This window comes from Pseudopipra pipra, chromosome 2 (assembly GCF_036250125.1).
Source record: "Pseudopipra pipra isolate bDixPip1 chromosome 2, bDixPip1.hap1, whole genome shotgun sequence".
NCBI classification, from domain to species: domain Eukaryota; kingdom Metazoa; phylum Chordata; class Aves; order Passeriformes; family Pipridae; genus Pseudopipra; species Pseudopipra pipra.
In genome coordinates this window covers 79,540,754-79,558,428 of record NC_087550.1, presented here as the reverse complement: position 1 = coordinate 79,558,428, position 17,675 = coordinate 79,540,754, and the positions used below count along the sequence as shown (strand labels likewise).

At 36.6% G+C, this 17,675-nt stretch overlaps 1 protein-coding gene across 3 annotated transcripts in view; it reads right to left on the bottom strand.

The window, feature by feature from the left end:
• The window catches only part of PCCA (propionyl-CoA carboxylase subunit alpha), a 276,287-nt gene that overhangs the window by 216,662 nt on the left and 41,950 nt on the right, over window positions 1–17,675 (bottom strand). For all 3 annotated transcript variants that reach the window (XR_010428426.1, XM_064646092.1, XM_064646093.1), the window contains exon 6: window positions 17,541–17,594. Coding sequence is in view for 2 of the 3 variants with exons in the window: in XM_064646092.1 (XP_064502162.1) it covers window positions 17,541–17,594 (54 nt within the window). In the remaining variant the exon portion in view is untranslated. The remainder of the gene's footprint in view (window positions 1–17,540; window positions 17,595–17,675) is intronic.

Here is a 17,675-nt window from a genome sequence, read left to right as displayed (position 1 = left end):
ATTCCTGAATACCACCAATTCTGAATCTGAAAGATAAATTTCATCTGACGGCTAAGGGTGGAACAGGCTTTTTGGAACAGTCACAATCAAGTTCCTCACCCCCCCCTTTCCAACAGATGGGTCTGAGAGTTGGACAGTCTGGCTTCACTCATGCTATTAAAGTAATTAGACAAACAAATCTGGATCCTGTAAATAAGCATGTATTTGAAATTAAGCAGGCTTAAACAGTTGCAGAGTCTAAATTTCAAAATTTTAGCCTGTAGAGGAAATTAGCCTACTAAATGATGGCAATCTTTCTGAAAAGTTGATCTTTCTTTCCAAAGGTCCCCACAGAAATGGGGATGGCAAGAGGGGAATGAAACTTGGATAAGCAGAGACTAGAGAACTATCAATTTTTATTTTTATATATATTTCATTTTAACACAAACTGATGTCTCATAACTGCATAAGATAGTAAATAAGATCACGGTACCCTGGAAAACTTTTTCTACTTTACTATTTCAGCTAAGTTATATGAAAATGGTGAAATGGAACAAGTTTTAGAAATCCAATCTCCAGTTTATCCACTGGGCTAGAATTACCTTAAAATTCCTAGCAAACTGGATTTTCACTTGTGAATTGAATGCTGATAAGAGATGTTCCTCAAAGCTACAGCAAAATATCCTTAAAGGCAGAATATACTCCAAGATATTATCAGTAAAAAAAAGCATCCATAAGTATATACAAAAGGCTACATTTTACCTCCTGAACTGAGGAAGAAAGGCAAAGAGACAAGGAGAGATCTCAACTGCATCACAGCACAAATGCACACAGGGAATGAATGCAGCATGCCAGAGCAACTCTAGAGCCTGATTTTACATTCTCAAAAGTCCCTTCATTATCCTTGTCGTTACCTGCTAACAGTACAACAGGTAGCAGCAAGAGGCTTGTTCTGATGGGCTCAGCCTAAGAGGGAACAAATAGGAAATTTAATTGTCAATAGCCAGAAGTGCTGTACCATGGCAACAAAGTCCATCTAGTGACATTCTGCCACAAAAAAGTGGGGTTCTGACTTCCAGTCATTTTTCACACCTAGTTCATTGCATTTTGCCAACTTCTCTTTCTGGATTACTTATAAGCTTGCTCTAGATGACTCAATAAATGTTAGATCCAGCACAAGGGAGATGGCAGGAACATGATCAAGGACAAAACCTCCTTGCAACAGCAGGAAAATTTTAGTTTATGGAGATGTGAAACTGCACCTTTGTAAAAATGTCCACAAGAAGAAAGAGGGTATTATGGCTCCCACTCTTTGCTTTGCAGAGCAACCCGAGTACCATGAGCAGCAGGAGCTACAGCAGGACTAGAAACATACAGTCTGGAGTTCCAGGAGGAGGAAAGGCTAGAACAGAATAAGAATTTACCATGCAAGGTCTAGATCATCCTCCTAAAAAGTAATTGGTCCCATCATTGAAACTTCTAGAATGATTAACACTGCCTGTTAATCACTTGTTAAAAAGAATGATCTTTCCCAATTCCCAAACAAGGATGCCTTTAATCAGGGAAAATGTGGAAAGGACCTGCTCCAAATTAGAAATTTTTACAAGCTTCAGAGCTATTGCTGAAAACCAGTTCTGCATCAGTAGAACTCCTTCCCCAGGCCTTATCCTTCGGGCACTACCTAAATCATCACAAACGTAACATACAAAAAAATCTCAAATGGATGCAAAGTAAGCATGAAACCATGAATGTAAAGAATTGGCTTGGTAAAGTTTCAGAACAAATAAGAACTGCCACTTCCAGTGAGAAATACTTGTTTATTTTAAATATGGTGTTGCAATGATCTCTCTACATTATCATAATAAAAGATTCCATTAACTTCACAGAGACAAATTACATTTATTCCTTCCCTATGCCGAAATTTTAATCTGTAAATATTTTTGAACAAAAACACAATCTGAAGAGCATATTTATTATTCTCTGTGTATTAAAAAAAAAAAAAAAAAAAAAAAAATCGATGCTTATCATCTCTCCAACAACTTAGAAATTCAAAAATAAAACAACTAAATGAGTACTAACAAGAGAGCTGGAGATACCAGCTATACGAAAAAAATTAGCTGCTCTGACAGAAGATACTCCCATACAGAAAATGGCTTATGAACTAGAACTGGTGCTTAAGACAGACTTTCTTTTGGAAGAACAAATAAAGATCCTGGCTCCCAAGATTTTCAATACAGAAAAGAAATGTGAAAATAAGGAACTCATTAACTCATGTCTGGAATAAATAATGTTTTCCACTCTGAATATATATACATTTCAAAAGAATTCAAAAATATTATGTATAAGAAGGGAAAGTTCCAAAACTATAGAAACCAAGACCAATACTGTCACTCTTTTCCAGGAAACTATGTCCTCTAATTTTAAGGACTACAGTTCAGATACCAGGCCCCTAATCCTAATTTTTATGAATTAATAAAGAGCTTATCCTTTATGAAAACAAAACAAAAGTTATATTAAGTAGTGTCAAGCTTATATTGTACCATAAATATGTAAGGTTAGAAAATTCTTGGCCTTTGTTGGTCACATTTTAAACAAATGCTAAAAAGTTGCTATTAATGGAGGACATGAGACTCTTCCCACTGCAGAAGCTTGACAGGTAACTGAAAAGAGCAGAGATAAATGCCTATATCTTTAAATACTGCTTTACCCAGTCACAAGGACTGCTCCTATTTCTCTATTTTCAAAAGACTGGTGGGGATTGAGACTTTTTTGTGGTTGCAGGGATTAAGGTTTCCCATTTAGAGCCTCAGGCTTTTCTTCCCCATTTATTTTTTAGCTTACTCCTTTTTATTTTTCTTCAGATGCTAACAGAATTGGAAGAAGGGGAAAAAGGCATAAACCAGATTTTCACTATACATGTGCATATGACATCGAGCACAACGGGGATTTGGTGAGCATAAATAGGTTCTTTGGATTCTGCCCTAATACAGATAAAGTCAACCACAGACATGACTGATATTGTAAGGTAATTCAATTTACTATACGTTGCAATATTCAGCATTACACTTAAAAAATGGAGTGTCATTTAAGTGTTAAACAGTCAAAACTGTGATTGAAGCTGTTACAATCTTGGCTCTTACAAGCAAACTTTCTTCACCTCCAGGACTACATCTTCACTGCTATTTATTCTTCAACATTAGATCAGAAAACACATAGCAACCCTTGTGCTGAGCAAATCTCTTCATTGCAGATGTATAAATGGTTCATACAAGAGTTCTTCCTGTTCACAAAACTAAAACTACATTCGCCCTATAATCTCAAGCTCTCCTTCCAATGTATTATCTCTCAACTACTTTATGTGCATATATATTTTTAAAGGTATTTTACACTTCTGCTGTCTTATACTGATCCTCTCATTGGTCTATTTACCACACCTTTTAAAAACACACTGAGTACACTGGTGAAAGGACAGTTTCTGTTTTACTTAGTCATATGGAGCTCCAATTCCACAACAGATTTGGAACCCATGATTTTAACCTCTGAAGAAAAATTAATTTGTCAATGCTTAATATATTAAATGTTCTTCTCTTGGTCTGAACACATATACCATTTGTACATAAAATGATATGTACAAATGTAATCCATAAAGGAGTATATAGATCTCCACACATATTGTCTTACAGCCAGTTTAATTTTTAAAGAAGGGATGAAGAATTAAGGCTCAACTACTGTACATAAGCACTATTATCCCGTAAATGCCACCTGTCTTAGTAATGGAAAGCTATAGTACATTAAACAGCTCAGACAAGTTTTTTAAATTACCATGATGTATTTGAGCAGTTTCCTTTCCTGCTCACCAAAGCATCTCAGTTGTTTTCCACTCTTAAAAAAAAATAAAAATACAAACAAACAAACAAAATATCTGCTCAAAAACTGATCTTCAAGTCATAAGCCGAGAACTTTGTGACAATTTCAAGACTGAGGTTGAGGTTCAGTTTTTTGTACTTTGCAACAGTACAGTATGCTGATCAATCTCAGTTTTGGCATAATTAACATAAAGTTACTACATTAAAGTGATACCTATAGCAATCCTCAGAATACTTTCCAATGTGAAGGAGAAACTTCACACTTGTAACTTTGTTACAAGACAGTCACAAAGACAAACTCCAGCTATCTGACTTACAGAAATACAAGACCAAACCACGAATCTTATACTCAAAAAAGAGAGTAAGTAATCAAAAGTTAAACTGTTGATAGTAACATTAATTACTTTACATCACTCATTTTATCACTGGCATTCAACTATCACAGAAATACAGGCTACAAACTTTTATTCATTTGTGCTGAAACCTAATGATTAGGTTTTTTTATTAGCCAGGTTCCATCCCCATTTCAACTCCTCTAACTTATCCCTGCAGTAGCTTTTCAGTCCAAATATATTAGGAAGGTTTGTCATTCCTAGAATGGAATCCAGTCATCAGATTTTATTTCACTGTAGCAGAGCAAGATAAAAACATTCTACACTAGAAACTCCTTAAAAGGGGATAACATTTTCTCATTTCCTAAGGCTGTTTTCTTTCACTACTTTTCCAATGCAGTTGCAATGACTGCATATGGTACTATCATGACATTGAGAATACCTGGCAATATAAATATTTTGTTCATGGAGTCACACATTCAGTAGGAAACCATTCCTGCACTGAATGATAATGCAGACTTTACAAAAATTAGCTGGACTGGAATTATAATTCACAGACAAGAATGGGGGGGGGGGGAAATTCAGTTGGTGGAGGGGGTTTTTTCCCCCTATTCTTCTGTTGCTCTTTATCTGGTTTTAAACTTTGGTCACAAGCTTCCTAGTCTCCGGTTCTGTGGAACATCAAACATGAGAATGGATTTGTGTACTTTTCCTAGATCATACAGTAGTTAGAAACCAGGGAAAAAAAAACTACCAGAAAACAGACTCAAGGGGGAGAGGGAAAGACAACACTTGAGTTTACCTAGAAGAATGTCTGATGTTGAAGTCCTCACGAACAACACTTTTTCCACAGAAAATGTGGCAGAATGCTAAATGATTCAAAGTCATATAGACTTCAGCTCATGCATGCTCATACTGAAGATATTTTATCATTACTTCTTCAATTTTAGGCTGTAATGGAAAATTCAAACTGTAAATTCAAAGCAAAGTAGTTCTGTAGTTTTCTCGCTCTTGGAGCTAAAACAACAGCCTGAATTATATTCAGAACATAATATGCAAATACACAGTAATACACCCTTCCATGGATACAATATGTGTGCTCAGTTCTTTAAGCCATGCCTTACGGATATTTTGGTGCTGTGAGGTATGCAGTGTATCAGATTTGTAGCTGCTATTTTTTAAACAAAGCAAATGTTTTAACATTAAGTATTTTATGTTAGAAGAACAGATACTGCATTTAACACATTAAAGTTACACTGGAGAGGAAAAGCACTTGCAAAAGCAACAGGCAAATTACTAGAAAAAAGTAAAGCAAAAACACTCTAGGAAACCAAATATAAATTTATTTAAGGGAATCTTTAGCTTCTTGCCATAGGGGTTGTTTGAACCTCCCATCCCTTTAATTGTGCAGGCTACTTAAGAAATTCTGTGTCAGTCAGGACCAACACTGAAATACAACTATAGTAGCCCACTTTCAAAATTCTTGAAAACCCATTTAAGGATACCAGTAGGGGGTAAATTAAAGCTGTATGCATTAGGAAACTAATAATTTGAAAAATGTACAGGGGCAGTGAACCCTGAAGTTATCAAGCACTGAAATGACTGGAAAAGTCTTTTGTATAGTTGAAAGTAACCAAATAACAAAAAAAAAAAAGCTGCTGTAAAAAAAAAATACAACTATAATCTACTATACAACCTAACATAACATCTGAAACAAAAATCTTGTAAATAAACCATTAATTTCTTATTATACAGACATTTTTTAATATAATATATACATTATCCTATAAAGTATAGTTGGGAGGTAGAGCCAGTCTATATGACAGCAGAACTTTTAAAGTTCTGCCCTTTATTCACTCTTTGGAAATTCTGCTAATTGAATATACTTTTGTCAAATTCTGAATCTCATTGGACTCAAGTCTTCCACTCTAAGCATTTCTTTCACAAGAATTTCTCTCAGCATCTGCAAAAAGCTGAAACTTTCAGTGAAAAAATAAGAGAAAGAACAACTGTAATACTGTTTAAATTGTTATTTATAATGAGGTGAAAAGGAGTTTCATACAGAAGCTGGAGGACTTCAATTAACAACTCTGAAATCAGAATCAAAACCATACTGTATCATGCTAAGCATGATATACCATAAATAATGCTTTTATTATTCCAATTAAAAAGTTACCTATATTTCAGTTTATAAGCCACTGAAAATCTCAGTTTGCACAACCTTCTAGGGAGAGTCTAGCTGTCAGGTACCACGAAAACTCATTACAATCAGAGCACACTCCACCCACTAGACATCAGACTATTTGAAATTGTTTCTTGCAACTGGAAATAACTGAAAATAAGGCCACTTATCTTCTGAGTTTCCTGTACCTTCTAGACGAAAAGCCAAGACATTCTTAAACAAAGAAGCAAGAAACAAAAAAAAAAAGGAGATCATGGAAGGAAGTAGCAGGACATGATCCTCTCCTGCTCAGCTCAAGAGCAACAAGATGTTTTGAGAATAAATGCATTAACATGTATACAATTCACAAATATGACAGAAATAGACAAGGTTTCCCAGATAAATTAAATATACATGTGCCCAGTGCTAGGTTTGAATACTGTTCTGAAGCCAAACACTGAAGAATGAACACAAAGAAATTTAGCCTCCAAGTAAAGCGAAAGTCCCAGGGAAACAACCAAGCAACTATGTAACACTAAACTGTGTCAATGCCTACACACACACCAAAGACCCAAATGGGAGCAGTCTTCATTTGGGCATTTTTTTATCTTTTGACTAACCTGTTTTTAAGAAGCCTGATGTTATTTCTAGCATGTTAGCTTTGAATTTAATACCATAAGATTGGGCACAGCTTGCTAGCAAGATGCCTTGCTCAAAAGTCTGGGTAGGGAAATTCTTTCTAAATTCCAGCCAGAGCAAATTAAATTGCACTTCTCTGGGTGGGATAGGTGGAAGCACCACTCTGCAGCACACCTGCTGCCTGCCTTTGAAAAGTAAATTTACACACTGGATTCCTGAGCAGCCCTTTTGTGCTAAGAGGCATGTTCTCCATATATAGATGTAATGCATTTTCAGCTTCTGTATATGCAACAGCACACACAGTATTTGGGTAGCCTACTTCATTTACCGAAAGAAGTCACAGCTCTATAATATGGCTACTACAGGAATTATTTAACAACAGTATTAAAACAGAACCCATCAATAAAAGTAACAGTCTTACAGAATTCAAGTGTTTCGGTTTGGTACCACCTTAAAACAACATGTTCTTTCTGCAAGTAGAATAAAAGTATACACTGAAAATAAGAAAGTGCAATATCCCTTACACATATTATTCTCTGGCTTCCTAAAATACACAGAAACTCAAATACACTTACTGTCCTCCAAAGACTAAAAATTTTTAATCAAGGTGTGGGATACAAAAATTAATGCCTGAAGTACCACATACGTTGCAATACCTATTACTTCAAATTACCAACTTGAGAAGTATCCTTTGAACACTGCAGTATGGGCTGCATGGGTGTTGAATTCATAGACGCCTTCTACCAAAAGTCTCCTTGAAGACAAATGTGGTTATGGACTACACCAATTTGGTTGACAAGAATCTGCCTCTCGCTCCATAGAAAGCCAATTCAAAATTTAAACTAAGAGAACAAACACCTTCCTCCCCAAAAACACCAAACCAACCAACTGGTAGGAACAACAGGTATTTTGAGATCAGATCCCATTCCAAAGAATCATTTATCTACTCAGAGCTACCTTTAGCAGAGCAACAGCTTTGTCCTAGCACGCACAGCTATAAACCATTCCTACCAAATCACATACAGGAAGCTACAAGCCACAACTCTTCCTTAATCAAGGAAAGGATCAAAGCACCAGAAAGTCATAAGAACCAGAAAGCAAGCAGTTCACCTGCCTTTAATAGCTGCACAACTCTGAACACAAATACATACAGCAGACAATGCCTTAGAGTACAACTTAATCTTACCTAAATAACTAGGGTGGTGGCACATACAACGGCCATGGTTTTTTTGTTAGCTATCAGGAAGCACTTCTTTCAGCCAGGCAGCAGTAGGTCCAAGCTAGAGGACTTATTTGGCAGAGACTAAGCCCTACTATCCCAGAAGCCTGCTCCTCCATAAACCTGCAAGGGGGAATCTTAATTGAAAGCACTCTTCACCCCCTCTCCTATTTGATCCAATCAGAACCATAATCCAACTCTAAGACAGAAATCTGCAAATATCTTATGGCAGTTACTACTGAAAAAGAAAAACTAAAACCATTCTAAGTGTGCAGGGTAAAATGTTCTCCCCGCTTTTGTAAAAGCTCTACTCAGGTAACCTCTTTGCTAGTCTCCATGACTCTTTTCCACACAAGTATTTCCAGATTTCTGAGAGAGTAAAGAACATGGAAGCGTCCTGACCATGAGGCAAAACATCTGACACAAGTTTATTCATTAAAAAAAAAAGCATAATTTTCCTCATGTTTTTTTATAACAAGCCTGAAAACTGTCTTGGCTCATAACCAAAAATGTCTCTCCAGCAACATCTATACTTTGCTACTTGTTAACTCATAAAATAGTAGCTGTTGTCTAGTCACCGTGTCAATCAAGGTTCTGAATTACCACGTCAGATACCTTTTAGGTGTTAGCACCCTGCTAAAGGCATCGGCCTTCCCAGACAACCCAAATAGTAACTATTTTGCAAATTAACAACAGGAATTCCAAATCTGACCAAGGCAGCTATGAAAATATTTCAAGCATGTGAAAAATATTCAAATGGTTCTACTTTCTGCAAACATTCTCATTTAAATATATGCACCTAATGTTCAGATAAGCTAATAAAAGAGTTCACAAATTCTTACACAACGAACTGGCGGGTTTTATTCACAAGAATGTTCTGGAATATCTTTTGCTGGTTTCTCCCCCATTCTAAATGTTTAATGCATTCCCCATCCCCAAACTGTATAATAAGTAGCTTGAATATAAACAGCGTTCACAATACCTCAGAGAGAGTGGGAGAGAGTAAGCACCAGCACTCTTTTGCAAGAGCTCTGAAGAACATGTCAGTATGATCCTAACAGGCATCTGGAATAAAAATGCTCAGTTGTCTGGGTACATATGTAAATTCAGCAATACCTATCCTTTCGGACAGATAATATATGCAGGCCTCTCTACAAAGGAAAGTATAATTTCACAGTATAAGTTTCCACATAGTGCTCTGAAAATAGAGCAGCTTGGAAAATAGCAAGAATACATTTAGTTAATCATATGGTTTTGTTACCAAACTAAGCTGCTGCTACATGAAAGCATCAATTTTCCCCCAAAAAGCTAGCAACCTTTGTCTTGCATCTCAATTGCCAACCGCAATGCTATTGCATCCCAACACACATATATTTGCTATCACTGCAGAGAATGACACACATCTTCAAGCCAGTATCAGATGAGACAGAGGAAAGAAAAAAGTATGAGAGCAAATATCCTTGAGACTCCTATCATCACAATCTGATAGCAGCAAACTGCACAACCCATAAGATCATTTCTTTCTAGGACTCATTGCACAAGTATTACTTTCCTATGCCACCTCTAAGTAACCTAGTTGGGATGTCCATCTAATGTACCACATTCCCATATTAAGAGAAGACCGCTAAGAGAAATTTTGAGGAAAACGGCTGTAAAGATAGTTACAAAGAAAGAGGAGTTTGATGGTAAAACCTACCTGAAGTAACCTTTCTAGACATCATCTTTGCATTCTTCTGCTGCTCCATGCATTACTAATCAGTGACCGACTAGAAACTTCAGCACCCATTGAAAAGCCTGGCAGGGTATTTGGCTTTCAATTCTTCTACTCAGTTTATTCTCAACACAAGTATATTCATCAGGCTTAAAAACAACTCTTGAACAAGGGCAGCCACTCAGCAATGAAATGTAAATTACTGACATGTGCTAAAACCTGCACTTGCCACTGCTAATGAGCACATTAAAGAAAAAAAGCTCACTAGATATTACTGCAACCTTTTCACTTAACCCTGTGTGTACTGAAAGCCGTAATTTAGTATCAATTTAAGAACCCACCTCTAAACAGTAAGACACTGTTCAGCAGGTGTATGCTTCCTACAGAGTTCTCATGTAAAAATCAGAAGGATGGACAAATGTGTGCACACTGATAACAGCTTTATTTTTAATTTAAGTTTCATTAAACTTTTCAAGAGATCAGTAAAAAAAAAAAATCACATGACAACATACATAAATTGCCAACTTTACACAAAGAATAGTGTCAAATCTTAGCTGATCAAATAAAACAGGATCATCTACCAATAAGCTCCAAGGTTAGGAACTCAACTTGTAGCAACTTTTCCCTTTCTATTATAATCACAGGGAGTTGAAGACCCTGAAAATAATCTTCTCCAAAGAGTAATGGCCTGCAGAGTCACAGAAAACACCACCTTTGCCTCCACAGCATCTGTGCAATAAAAGCCCTACCAAATATACCGTCACTCCAAGTTTCAAAGCTTTCAATAACTCAGGCTAGCAATGTTTCAAGAAGTTACTGTAAATTTACATACTGGAGAAGGGGGAAAGACAATGTTTGGTGAAAACCATTCCGTGAACCCCCTTCGTATTTTGGGGTATGAAAGAAATTACTTAAAGACTGTCTGTTTAATTAAGTTCTTTAAATGCTCCTATTAAATAACATTTTTGATAATGATACATCATGAACAGATGGCATTAAGAACTGACTTTTCAAAACGTAAATTAGGTACCTAAATCAGCCTAAATTAAGTACCTAAATCCCTTTCAGTAAGGTTTCTGTCAAATACTAATTCAGCTATAAATAAGTTAAAAGTGTATCAATGTCAGTTGCCTTTTTTTTCCCCTCATACCCCTATAACCCTAATCCCTAGATAGCATCCCTTTGAGTTTACCTCCATTCCAAGTCAGGCAGAAACCTAACTTGACTCTGCTATAATCAGCTGTACTACCTTAAAGACTTTAATAGGGTAGGAGTTGGGAGCAAGAGATATGTGATGTGTTTAAACAAAGAATTTTAACAGGTTTACAAAGTGACTACATGTCACTGTCATTCCAGCATATCCAAGGAGGGCAATAACTGCTCATGGGGACAGACAACAACAAGCCACTGGGAGCAGTAATCTCTTCAGGCAGCGTGGTCACAATCAGAACAGCAATCTGACCACACGCTTAGTAACCTAATCTTCAGGAGCTGAACACATGAGTTGGCCTTCAGGGAGCAAGTCAGAAGCACATACTAGGTTCTGCACAAGTCACATCACCCACCTTTAGGAAATCAACCTTTATATTTCTGTTAATTCAAAACTTCATTGCTGAAAACATTCCAACTGCTAAGTATTTTAATGACTTTCTCCATAAACACATGCATAACTCCAGCAGGAACTGTTCAATCAACACAGTACTTTACCAATGTTATTGATCACAGTCATTCAGGCTGAAATACAAATGAATGAAGTATGCTGGGAAAATACAAAGCTTATTTTTAAGCAAATCTACAAATAAAATTAAAGTGAAAAGGTAGATACACTCATAATAATGGGTGGGAAGTCCTAAAGTTCCAGAGAATTCCTTAGAAGATTTGCAAAATGAAACACTAAGCATGATTAGGTGGCTGCAAGCAACCTACTAAATTCTTACTCTTACCTAGGGCTCATCATTCCTGTTGCACTCACTAAAGCCTTTTGCTGACAAAATCTGACAAACCAGGTACGTTACTATTAAGTTGTGCTTATGTTGATATGCGTTCATAGATATATTTTTTTTTGTTTGAGCAACTCTCCCATGAGGAAAGGCTGAGAGAGCTGGGACTGTTCAGCCTGAAGAAGGCTCACAGGGAGCTCAATGTACCTGAATACAAATACCTGAAGGAAGAGTGCAAACAGGACAGAACCAGGCTCTGCTTAGTGGTGTCCAGTGACAGAATCAGAGGCAACAGGCAAAAGTTGAAACACAGGAGGTTCCCTCTGAACATCTGGAAACACTTTTTTGACTGAGGGTGGCCAAATACAGTTGCCCAGGGAGGTTGTGAAGTCTCCATCCTAGGAGACAGTCAAAAGCCTTCGAGACATGGTCCTGGCAACCAGCTCTGAGCATCCCTGCTTGAGCAGAGGTGTTGGACCAGATGACTTCCAGAGGTCCCTTCCAACCTCAAAGTACTACCTATATAAAAAAAAATTACACAGCATTACACTGTCAAGCCTTCTGTTATTGCAATGAGGAAAAACACAAGCATATATGGTTGTTAACAGAATTGCAATTGAGGAAAGAGAGCAATAAGTTTTTCTTCTCACAACCAGACATAGCAACAGTGGGGAAAAAAGAGGACAGAACAAAGGATTTCAGAAGAAACATGAAGGATTCTGTAAACCTGGAAATAAGTGCTATTGCAGTAACACTGCATGTCAAGAAAAAGAATTTTTACAAATTAGAAGTCCATAAATCCATTCATTTGCAGAACCACACACCCTAATAAGTGTGTCAAGCCAAAGTGCTGCTGTTGAAAGGCATCTCATGGGAAATACTAAATGACTTACAATAGTCCAGATAGGCAAAAATCTCTCTAATATCTTCTCTAATCACATGCACAGCATTAAATTATTCCAGAAGTCATACGAGCCCACAGTTCATCCACCAACAGCCTCAAGTTACTGGACATTGCTATTTAAATTGAGAGGGTTTGTGTTTGCATTTTTTCTAAGGACAGTTGCACATGTTAAAGCTTTCAACCCAAGCCAACTTAAGAAAATAGGCAGCTTTAAAAAATACAAGTTAAAAATAAAGGCTTACTGTTAAGCGATAAGGGAACTTCACAATTTGCTCACAAATAACAGCCATGCACAACAATTGTAAAGAAACAATCCTGAGACCCCCATAATTAGATGTGCATATGTTGTAGATCCACTTGCACAGAGCTCTTCACAGGTCAGACACATGTACCCTCACAGAAGATGACAAGTTGCTATTTGGCTTACCTTTTCCTTCTCAAATTTAGCAGCCATTCACAAACATGTGATCAACCATTTCCATATACATTGTCTGACCATTTATTTCAGACAATACATTGTTGGGATTTTTAATTCCACCAAGAATGTTAATCTAGCTTCAAAGGTAAAGAGAAACAGCACTGTCTGCTTTGTTGTCCCCCTAGTCACACCAAACAGTAGTTGCTAAAAGGGCACAAACAACATAAAACCAGGTTATCACTCAGAATGTCAAGAAGGTTCATATCTTATTCCAAAATTGAATCCTTTTGTCCCACCATGTTTATGGTTTCTATTGCAAGGAGCAGATTTTGGGGGTAGTAGCTGGTTATTTTTTCGTCAAGAAACAGAGCATCAGAATATTGTCAAGGCTGCATGCAAAAAAGAATATTCCAGATAAAGGTCACATTTGTAGCTTTAACTCTTATCATTTTGAGATTGTTCTATGCACATATTAAATCGTTTTCTTGGAGAAAATACATCACATCACCTTTTATGAAAGCAGGAACTCTATCATATACATGAGTCCAAGACACTAAAATACTCTGAAGATTTATGATCTTGAAAACTGGTATTTTTCATACACTTTGCAAAGGAATAATTTAGCTGATTTTTTGTTTGTTTTGTTTTGAACAGTAGCTTCCCAAGAGACTTTCATGGCAGTTGGGAAAGTGAAGTTCATTTGCGTTTTCCATTTAATTAAAAAGAAAACTGATCCCATTGTGACCAACTGACACACGGAGTCACGATGGATCATGGTTCGTGTTTGTAATCATTACAAGGAAGCACGAACATAAATAACCTCAACTACTTGCTGCTAAAATCACCTAGACCATAAGAAGCAACATTGAAATAATGACTGTGTAACACAGTTACACACTTCCTTTCTCTCACTCTTATCTCCCCCATATTCTTCCTTACCCAGATTAAAAAAAAAAGAAAAAAAAAGGAAATAAGAGTCACTGTGACCATGGGCCAACCCCAAACTATTCAATAGGTGAAGAGACCTGACTGAGCACTCCCATCCCCTACCAAAACAGCTGCCCTGGACATCTGCAAGCAAGAAAAGAAACATGGCAATTTCAGAAAAGTGTATCTTTCAACTACAGGCCAACCAAAAGGCTCACCTTAGTCTCAGGCCTTTCTCCTTCCCAAATTCCAAAGGCCTGCTGAAGACAACAGAGGTGACAGAGCTTCTCAGAAAGGGTCTCCATTAATTTTATAACAGGAAACAATAAGTAAGCTAACCTAAATATAGAGATCACTAGCAAATTCTTCTAAAGCACGAAGGAGCAAATTGATCTTGCAGCTCTGCATAGCATTTGGCAAAAGATACTGGCTCTTCTTTTTTTTCAGCGTGGCAAAAGATTTTAGCTTCACCTTTACATTTATGACAATATTGAATATTATGCAATTATCCCTTGAAGGACAGAAATTACTTACATGAAAATACATTCACATGCATAAACTACAAGTACCAACCTACACACTGATTCTAAGAAACATTTGCACAAATCCATGTTTTGTCATTCTACATAATACTGTTATCAGCATTACATAAGTTCATCACAAGATTCCATGTTCAAATACCAATCTTTAAGAAATTTATCTTAATGTTTATGAAATCTTTGACAGTCTTAATATAAATGCCACGGATCTCTTTTCTGTCAGCCATCGATAGCAACCAAAATAGATACACATGAAGAGGGAACTGAACGCACCAACTTTTTTATTGGATCACAATGAACAACATGTCAGATATTCATCTACTGATTGCTTTTTTTGATAAAGAAAAAAAAAATTAAAACCAGCAATTTTCAATACTCCAAATGTATCCATCCAAATTCTTCAAAAGTACTGCCTAAAGCTGTATGCTATTCCACAAATCATTCAGATAATAATGAACATAAAGACACGCTTTTGTTCAAATCACACAAGTGGGATTACACGTGAACTGACCCTCCATGTGTTAATTGAAGACAAAGCTTTGCTTTGAGCTCATTACTGCTCTTACACATAAATTGGCAAGTTTAGAAAGTTTACTGTATTTCCTGGTTTCTGCATTTAAGTAGTTTGGTTTAAAAGTACAGGTGCACACCAGGAAATAAGCCCAGGTTTCACAAGTTCCAACACTACTTTCAGTAGTGTTGTACTTTCAGTACAAAAGAACAAAATAGTACATGTGCAAAGAAAGAGAGAGGGAAAAAGAAAACAGAATGAAAACATCTTCAACTTTACAACAGCTTAAAAACATTTGTTACTTCTTTAATAAAGAAACAGCAAGCAAGTTTTCTTCCTAACTATATTAATCAGGGTGTCTTGAAAAAATATAAGCAGCCCGAGTGATAAAAAGACAGATCACCAGTTCTCACTAGGGGTTTGATCTTCCAGAGCTACTGACAATAAGGAAAGCATGATTATGTCTTAATTGAGACTTTAAATAGTGCATTTCAGAAAGCAAAGTAGCATTACCTTGTTTTAGTATATTTTTAGAGAACTGAACACACCAGGTTTCTGAAACATAATTAAAGCTATTTTGAGACTGTAGCAGCAACCCAAACTCAAACATGTTTCTAGTCACCACATTATTTCAGGAAATTGTTCAGAAACTGTTCCTAGATTCTGAGTGAAAAGATGAGAAATAGAAAGGGGCAGGAGATCCACAGGAATGTTTGTACTTCCTCCATTTCTTCTTAATTCTGCCCAAAAAAAGTGTTCCAGACTGTCACATCACCAAATAACAACCACACTATTAGGATATGCGCCCAGTTCAGAGTAATAACTACCAAATTTCAAAGTTTGGCAGTAAAATAAAATGCAAAATAGCATATGCAAGCACTTCTGTTTCATTAACTATTTTGTTATTAAAAAGCAGGAACTACCAACTAAAGTCAGTTATCCTGCTAGTCTAATCCAGTGAGAACAGAGTTTGTTATAAATTAAGCCAGGAATCTTCCCTGTAGAAGAGCTTCTGGTACGTGAAGCAGAACAGTGATAAAAGAAAGCTGCTAAACTGCATGAAAATAACATGTAAGAGATAACCCCAGATTTGGTAAATCCTGGCAAACACCAAGTGTTTAGAATTCCTTTCAACTTAAACATTACCAGCACCTGGCAGGATTATTCAGCATCACATAGAATCTGCACTTGTTTTTATCTAGGGGCTTTAAAAAAAAATGCCAGCAACTATGAAGTATGAGAATTTTTGGATTTCATTCTCCAGTAGTCTCCTTAATAAGCAGGTGGTGTTCTCTAACACCAAATAATCAACTAAATAGTAAGGATCTGTACTACAGATAGAACTCAAGCCAAAAGAGACATGGTTAAGGAAGATATGTGGAAACAAGACCTGTTACACAAATGCTGAAGGTGAAAGCTATCACTTTAGAGTCACATTCTCCATCTAAGTTTTTTACCCTGAATCAAAAAGGTGCAAATCAGTCTCAAAACTAGAAACAAATTTATCTTGCTGCCTGTAAAACAAGATGTTTCTTCAGCTATATGCTTCATTTACTCTGTAACAAAGTTGGTAATGCAATGGTTTTTTTACTGTAAACTTCAATGTAATATGTGCTTGTCCTTATTCTGAGCAAAACCAGTAGATAATAACACAAGATCTGCAGTGACTACACATACAGTATCCACTCAGGACTTTGTTCAAACATTGTGCATGTAACTTTCTCCTAGCAATGCTCAAATTTATAAGCAGCTGCATGAAAGCTTTTGGGAAAAAAATCAAATCAGTAAAAAGGCCATATATCAGTCTGTGATATACAAAAACCCTACTGAAGAGGTTTTTAACAGTAATTTTTATAAATTCAGACATGAAGTGAAAACAGCACCCTCTTGGCTCTTTGGCCCTTTCAGAGAATGCAGCTCCACGATAAAATACCACCAGCAGAGAAGTCAGTTTTTAAACAGCTTTCTATTCCCATCCTGAAGTGCAGTTCAGCACCTTCTCAGGGCTGCTGATACAGCTGTTCACCAGCTGTGCTATGAATCACCAAAATGATCACTTAAAACCACATACTTTTAACCTAGATGATTTCAGTGACCCAGTTTTGCAGAGCAGCCTCATAAACAGTACAGGCATAAGTGAAAATGCCAAAAGGTTCTTACATCCTGGATAAGGTTCTTACAAACAGGCATCTCCTCTTTTCCCAAAAGAAAACACAGGCTGCAATTACACCCTCAAAGTGCAAGAAGTCCACATGCACAGAAAACATACTGAAATCTCCTATCTTATGGTATCTTTTAGATCTGCTCTAAGTTAGCTCGATTCCTCAGATACCTCGGAATGAATATATGCCACCTAGTGCAGCAGTCAAAGCTAAGCAAATAGAAATAACTTACCAAACGTCTAGCAAATTCCTTATTTTCTGAAAGAAATCCATATCCTGGGTGTACCTTGGAAGACAACAAAAAAAAAAAAATTCAAGCTGATTGAGTTCTGAAACCAGACACCAAACTTGTCAGCACCTTTTCAGA